General features: G+C 46.0%; 1 protein-coding gene across 1 annotated transcript; it reads right to left on the bottom strand.

The window, feature by feature from the left end:
* Nucleotides 1-577: 577 nt before the first annotated feature.
* On the bottom strand, nt 578-7694 carry ADNP2 (ADNP homeobox 2). Its single transcript, XM_081800971.1, has one exon. The coding sequence runs from the start codon at nt 5080-5082 to the stop codon at nt 2053-2055; it is 3030 nt and encodes a 1009-aa protein (XP_081657097.1). The 5' UTR covers nt 5083-7694; the 3' UTR covers nt 578-2052.
* Between the last annotated feature and the right edge of the window lie 205 nt (nt 7695-7899).

Genomic DNA, 7899 nt, shown 5'->3' with positions numbered 1-7899 from the left:
CTTCTCGTCAGGGCGGATTCTGCCCCCCAGGAACAGCGGACATTTCTGGCTGTCATAATGGGGGCCAGGGGGGAGCAGCAGGACCACTGACTTGTAACAGGTGTAGGCCAGGGGCGCTGCTCTAATACTGCAATGGACAGGTTCCCCCCAAATGCCAACAGAAACCCTGATCCACAGGACTGAAGAACGGTGGGTTAACCGCCCCTCCAGCCCCCCCGCAACACGGCAAACTGCCCACTGGCACCTCCAAACCTGGCCTCCACCACAATGACACTCCCAGCGCAGCCTCGATACAGGCAGGGTCGTGGCTACCCAACATCCGCTTTGACCGTCTGGAGGCCAGCATTACAGACACATCAAGAATCTCTAGCCACGTCTCTTGTGGGGACAGTGGTAACTCATTAGCCCTTTTGGGTTATGCTAACTCTCACAGTGACAAGTAGTGTTTTTTAGCACTTTTGGGTTATGCTAACTCTCACAGTGACAAGCAATGTTTTTTAGCAAACAAGCGTGGTATCTATTTCCACATTTAGATTACTCTTGAGTCAATGACGTACCTGTTAAAAGAATTAAACGGTTCTGTTTGCAGTGGTATAACAAATTTTAATTCAAAATAGACACTCTGAAACAATAGGTTAAAAAAAAATAAACTTCAACAAGCTCTTCTTGGATTTAAACAGAGCACACCAACAATCACAGACCAGTTTCACAACTGCCTCAAAAATGCACATTATAGCAATTACATGCAAGTATTCTATGTTTTAAAATCCATATGGTAACATCATCTTATTTCCCAGAGACTGTCACATCCTCTGAGTGTGCTGGACAGCTGCCTCTGCCATATGTCACCAGGAATAGGACTTAAGGTCTAAAGTGACTGGTCTCCATTGCTGATTCTGGTGCTTTGAGTTATTCTGTGTGTGGGCTGGGGGAACCCCAGAGGTTTAACTGTACAAAGGACAGGAATACAGTGGAGTTCTTTAGCAATACAGCATCCCATTAACCCAGACAACTGGGCCCATTTCTCCAGAACAAACATGTTCCCCTCTAGGAAAACTGTCAAAGGTTTAATACACCAACGTGGAGACGGCTCTTGCTCTACTCATTTCACTTTGTCCCCTGAAAACCTATGTCTACATTTCAGTTAGTATCCACACTCAGGGGTAAAAATTGTATTCCTGAGTAACATGGTCCTTCCCTTTCACTGGTTTATCAACAGCTAGGTTAGGAGTTTGTGTGTGTGTTCAGCATTTATTCTAAAGGCACTAAAAATTTATTGTCTTACTTTTGAATGGAGAAATGACTTACAACCGTATCAAAAAGGGGAGAAGTCTACACTGAGAAGTATTTCTGCACCTACCAAATTGCTGTATTTGTAAAATAACTCTTATGAGCTAAATAGCGGGCTTCAGATTCAGTGTAATTTTAACAAAGGAAAACATTTGGTTTTCTAGAATTTATAATAAGACAACTGCTGCTAGGACAAACTTGAAGAAATGTAGATCAAAATCATAATCTAGTAAGCAAGTACCTTGCGAAGAAGAAACCAGCCTAAGTTAATGCAGTGCGTCCTCAGGGAACCACACACATCAGCGGGGTGTGTACTCACTTCTCTCAGCACTAACGCTTACCATTTGCTGCTACACGTGAAGCTAACTGAGGAAGCTCAATGCAGTTAATCAAGTATTCTGACACAAGCTGAAATTTCCTTAAACGAAAACACAAACATATAGATTTCAGTTTTCATCCTACCGTACTGACACTACTGGGAAACAAGACGTGCATGAAAGATCCAAGGATTTAATTTACATGACAGGGAAGAACTAAAATACTTCTCACAAAATCAAACTGCAGGAAACAATAAACTTGAGAGAACTATTCGCTTCTTTTATATAGAAGTCTTTCTGAGCACCTGAAATAAATCTAAAGAGCAGCATAAAGACCACTGAAATTGATTAGTTCAACATACAGTGAAGAAAATAACATTTTTTTAAATCTCAATTGGAAAAAACCACTAATTATCTAGTACTTTAGATTTCCTAATTTGTTTTTTTACAAGTTTTGTGGCTCATACTCAAAGTTCAACCTGTGTTTAACATTTTTAAGTTCAGACATATCAAAGCCTAAAAGTACCGAAGGCTTATGATTTTTTATTGCTTTCATGCAAATATATCTTCTTTTTCCAAAAAATGAAGCCACGTCGATTTTCCACACCCACAAGAGGGATGAAAGAAGTTCTATTTCCTTTTTACTAGGATATGGTCTCTTGTGGAAATAATCTCTAAGAAATTGCTTTTTTTCTTCATAAGAACGGTCTTCATATTTTTTAGGGTTTAATGCTAAAATCTGAAGAGCATCATCATTAACAAGCGACCCCTCTGTCCTGATTTCATTCCTTTGTCTTTTCAAAGGCACCACACTCGCCACCTTTTCGGGAGCCGGGGCTGCATCGCTGCTGATGACAAGAGGTCGCTCCTCCACGTCCCTCTGGTCTTCTGCCCCCAAGTGGCCATCGGGCAGCTTTCTCTTCACAGAAAAGCTGGAGTCATGGAGCACCTCACCGTTCACTAAGAGCACTTCGCTGTTCTCGATCAAGTTTGGCTGGATCTGGAGGTCGGAGCTGCTGTCCTTTGGGGCACTTCTGCAGCGCAGCAGGTGGATGGCAATGGCTGCCAGGGTCATGTTGCCAGTGTAGACCCCACAGCAGTGGATGCACTTGAACGCAGGAGATTTCAGAATTGTGTGGACAGTTGGTGTGATGTGGTGCCTCTCCTTCAAATGCAACTCATACGCCTCAGTCGTCACAAAGGTGCCAAAGCAAAAGGGGCAAGTCAGTGCTTGTTTGCTGGGGCTCCCAGAGGCACCTTCTATCTGCGGCCTCACCTTAATGTACACGGGCACGAGTGACTTGGAGTGTATCCCAGCCAGGATTGCCAAGTAGACCTCCCGCTCCCCAAGCTCTTCCTTTGGCAATATGGTAATGAAATCAAGATGGGGAAACATCAGGTTGCCATTAGCATCGAGATCCAACTGAAAGCCTTTGTTACTGTAATCCACAGGTAGTTTCTTCTTCCCTCGGTGCACAGTCCTACTGTGCTCTGAAAGACCTCTGATGTCATGGAAAGTGCACGGACAGAACACGCACCCCAGGCCGTGCATGAGCAAGTGATGGATAAGCTCCTCCTCGGACACCAAGCATCTACAGGAGAGACACCGAACTGTCTTCTCTCGCATCCACTTTAAGAATGGTGCACATGCAGCCAGCTTCTCAGGCTCCGGTTTCTCAGCAGACCCGGCTTCACTGTGCTTGTGAGCCACTTCCATGTGAACCTGGTAGACGTTGGAAGGGAAGAGCTCGTTGCAAACTGGACAGGTTTTCCACTGCTTCGCCTGTTTGAGCGCCTGGTTCGCTTCTGCCGCGGATGGAGAGGCCTGAACAAACATACTCTGAGTGGCGTTTACCACCACTGGAGGAGACGGCATGCTGGCCATGGAGCTGGCCACCTGGGCAGCTGTGCCCGACTGCAGCAGCTGGATGGGCATCTGGGGCGGAGGGACAGTAGCAACACCTCCTGGAGGCACAGGCAGAGTGACAGACACGGGGGCAAGTGTGTATGTGGGAATTCCATTCACCTGTTTCCCTGTAGGAATGAGCTGTCTGAGAATAGAGCCTGATGTGAGGAACGTGGTGTTTTGAGAAGCACCAGGTCTCACTGGCTGATTTGCAGGCAGAATGCTGGTGCTCACAGACTGGTTAAGTTGTAGAACCCCAGGTCTCACTGGCTGGCCCACAGGGAGCACCCCTGACATGACAGGCTGACTAAGCTGAAGAACACCAGAATTGATACCCTGGTTCACAGGCAGAACGCCTGACGAGACTGTCTGGGTTGGGGAAAGGAGCCCAGGGGGGACCACCTGGCCGGCAGGCAGCACTCTCAGTGGGACTGTCTGGCCAGGAGGGAGAACCCGTGGCGGGACCGTCAGCCCAGCAGGGAGAACCCCTGACGGGGCCGTCTGGCCAATGGGGAGAACCCCTGACTGGACCACCTGGCCAGCAGGAAGAACCCCAGAAGTGGCTGTCTGTCCCGAAGGGATAACCCCAGCAGGGGTCATCTGGCCTGCAGGAAGGACCCCTGACGGGACTGTCCGACTCACAGAAATCACCCCTGGTGAGACAGCCTGAAGAACCCCGGGGGTGACAGATGGACTGACAGGAAGGACGCCAGGCCCAGCAGGTCTGCTGACAGAAAGAACTCCAGGCCCCACAGGCTGGCTGAGGGGTAAAGCCCCGGGGCGGATGGTCTGGTTTATGGGGAGGACGCCAGTTCCAACAGATTTATTTATAGGTCCAACTGGCTGACTCAAGGGCAACACAGGAGGGTTTGCTGACTGGGTAAGTGGGACTCCGTGAGAAAGAAAGACTGGCTGGGGAGCGGAGGGAGGCAGAGGACTGGAGACCAGAGTCACGTGGGACTGCGCCACGGCAGGCGGAGAACGGGTGAGGCTCCCAGAAGTGCCCGAGGCCACGGTCGCTGGTGGGACCAGGGCCTGGCTCTGGCTGTTCTGTGGCAAGGCAAGACGAAAACAAGGGGGTGTGGCCGCGAGGCCGGGGGCGCTGCTGTTCGGGGGTACAGCCAAAGGTGCCACTGGCTTTGGGGCAATATGCATTTGCTTCAGAAGTCCAGGCTTCTTAATATGTTCTGAAATCACGGATCTAAGTTTATTCTCCAAATCCCTGTGTATGTCTGACGTCAAAATATGATACATTAGAGCATCCTGGCTGCTGGCATTGGCGCTGCATTTTTTACAATAATACTTGTCAGACGGTGGCATCTTCTCAGTAGAAAGGCTATCCTCGGTTTTTGGTTGCTCACCCACTTCCTCAGTTCGCAGGCCAAAGTAGGAGTTAATTAAGTAGTGAAAATGGGCTACCAGCACATGCTTCTTCATGCTGTAGTACAAAGTGTTTGAAAAGTTACATTTTAAACATGTAAAACTTATTACATCACTCCTCGAAGATTTAGTTTCACCTAAAATATTCACTGTGTAGTTCTGGACTTTCCGAACAGGTGCATGGAACATTCTGAAGTGCCTTCCCACAATTTTGGGTTGAGAAGAAAACACACAGTTTGGGCAAGGGATCACCAGCTCCTGATCAATTTCATCTTCATGGTAACGATGTAAATGATTTTTGAATGAAGTCAGCACTTTTGTAGAGTATCTACAGAGGCTACAGCAGTACGGCTTTGTTCGGTATCTCTGTTAAAAGAAGGGAAAGTCAAGCGTACTTTAGTACAAAGTCAGAGGCTACACCCTGCATAGTCCACACGAACCTGACGCTTCTTCATTGAATGTGCTAGACAACGTACCACTACCACCCCTCACAGAACAGTGTTCTTCCTAACCAGGGAAAGCTTTTTCTTAAATACTGCCCCCACGCCAACTACCTGGAGCTTCCACTGTAACACAAGAGCACCCACAGACAATATGCAAATCTCTGCGCAAGGCTTTGTGCCAACACAACTACAGACACTAATTCAGTTTCATAGAATTTTCATGTCACAAAACAGTATTCACTGCTTTCTTCTCAAACACCTAAAAATGAAGAGGCTATTCCTAGCTGCAGACCGTACACACAGGACCTGGCCCACAGCGCCTCGCTCGTTGACCCCTTCCAAGCCATCTCCTAAGCCACAATCTCGTTACGCCAGCAGAAGAAATTCACTCAATTCTCTGCAAGAGAAAGCTCATTTCTCCCCTTCTCATCCCACTTCCCATAGTTCCAATGTTGTTTTTACTCCAAACTCTAAAACCTCTAGAATTTATCTGCAAATAACCTAACATGCAAATTGTTAAACCCGTCATTACTTTTATTTCCCTCATTCCTAGAGAAGGTAAGAGCCACATGGACAGTGCTTACCCCATGCAAGTGTCCAGTAAACTATGTGACAACCAGCAAGGAAAGAGGGCTGGACCTAAGGCACTACAACAATCCTGAGGGAGCTCCAGGCCAGAACACAGACCAACAATGCAGAATTCCTCTCTAGGCAAACATGAGGGAATTCAACAAGCTTGGGGCATATGGACAGGCATCTGTACAAGAGCTGGCTGGCTGAGAAATGCGATGTTAAACATCCAAAAATTTGCTGGTTTGTGAAGGTCTGAGAGTCACGAAGTCTTTGGTCTCATAAGTCTCCAGACCCTCGAGCTGGTGAACCACAGAACGCTCGGCCCTGGCTTCATGGAGGAAGAAGAGAAGACCCGGGCCGACTAAACGCTTCACCCGAGGTCCCGCCATCGGTGGTGGGAGAGACCTCTCTGCGACACTGCTTCTTGCTATCACAGTGGGTCACCCCGTCCTTCCTAAGCCTGTGCTCTCAAGTTCCCCCCCACACACACACATATTCAGGAGTTTTCTCACTCCTATTCACACAGGTTTCCCTCTTGCCACAAGTCAGAGAAATCACCCAAACATGTTCAACAACATGGAATTATCTTCTCAGCAATTAGCAAAATCCCAGCTTCTGGCATTTCTCACAGGATCTAGAATAAACCTACGGCAATGGCCGACCCTAGACCACAAACTAAAAAAACAACAACCCATATTTCACTGACTGTAAAAGATCTCCCCGCCCCATATTTTACTATCTCAGATATCTGAATATACCTTACAACTAATACTTCAATGGTACAACACAGCTTAAATGAAGTATTGCTTTAGTTTTATTAGAGGCTCATTAAAAAATGGTGTATCTAGGAACATAGGCAATAATTTTGTAGTAATGTACGGTAACAGATGGTGATTACACTTATCATGGTGAGCACTGAGAAATGTAGTTACTAAATCACAGTTGTGCATCTGAAACTATCATTGTATGTCAATTACACTTGAATTATACATTTTTTTGGATTTATTTATTTATTATTTAAGTAATCTCTACACCCAATGTGAGGCTCCAATTTACAACCCCAAAATGAAGAGTAGCATGCTCCACCAACTAAGCCAGCCAGGCATCCCAATGATAAGTTTTTCTAAATGGTGTGTTTTATACTCAAAGAAATACTATACTAAAAACCAGTCAGTGAAAATTACACTCAATGAAAGAGCCAACAGAAATTACTAACAGCTGCATGTTACTGTTAGTGATGAATAGATCTTTGGGTTAGGGAAAGATTTCTTAAATACGAAAACATAAACAAGATCCATAAAAGAAAAAATTGATAAACTGAACCTCATCAAAGCAAGAAAGCTTCTGCTCTGTGAAAGACACTGTTTAAAAAATAAAAAGACAAGCCACCGGCTAGGAGACAGTATTTGCAAATGTCATACCTAGTAAAGGACTTGTATCCAGAATACATGTTGTAGGCATGTTCAAGTCTCAATACGAAAAAAATAACGCAATTTTTAGCAAATGGGCAAAAGATATGAACACTTTACCAAAGAGGGCCTCCAGATGCCAAATAAACATATGAAAAGATGCTCAACATCTTTAGTCACCAAGGAAATGCAAATTAAAGCCAGGGAAGGTGCCACTACACACCTATTAAAATGGAAAATAAGTGGATAAATCCATAAGCACCATAACCCAGCAGAATCAAGTCTAGCTTAGATGCAGGGTAACTAAACCTCCTACATTACTGGGCAAAATGGTAAAGCCACTTTGGAAAACAGTCTGGCAGTTTGTTATAAAGAGAAATATGGGGCGCCTGGGTGGCTCAGTTGGTTGAGCGACTGCCTTCGGCTCGGGTCATGATCCTGGAGTCCCGGGATCGAGTCCCGCATCGGGCTCCCTGCTCGGCGGGGAGTCTGCTTCTCCCTCTGCCCCTCCCCCCTCTCATGCTCTCTGTCTCTCATTCTCTCTCTCTCAAATAAATAAATAAAATCTTTAAAAAAAAAAA

The sequence above is a fragment of the Leptonychotes weddellii genome, chromosome 13 (assembly GCF_054177405.1).
Source record: "Leptonychotes weddellii isolate Sample4059 chromosome 13, ASM5417740v2, whole genome shotgun sequence".
Taxonomy (NCBI): Eukaryota; Metazoa; Chordata; class Mammalia; order Carnivora; family Phocidae; genus Leptonychotes; species Leptonychotes weddellii.
The sequence above is the reverse complement of the archived record's forward strand: the minus strand, read 5'-3'. Positions and strand labels throughout refer to the sequence as shown.

What these genes read in the sequence shown, in the direction of transcription:
- ADNP2 (XM_081800971.1), bottom strand. Translation starts at nt 5,082, where the DNA reads ATGTTCCATGCACCTGTTCGGAAAGTCCAGAACTACACAGTGAATATT.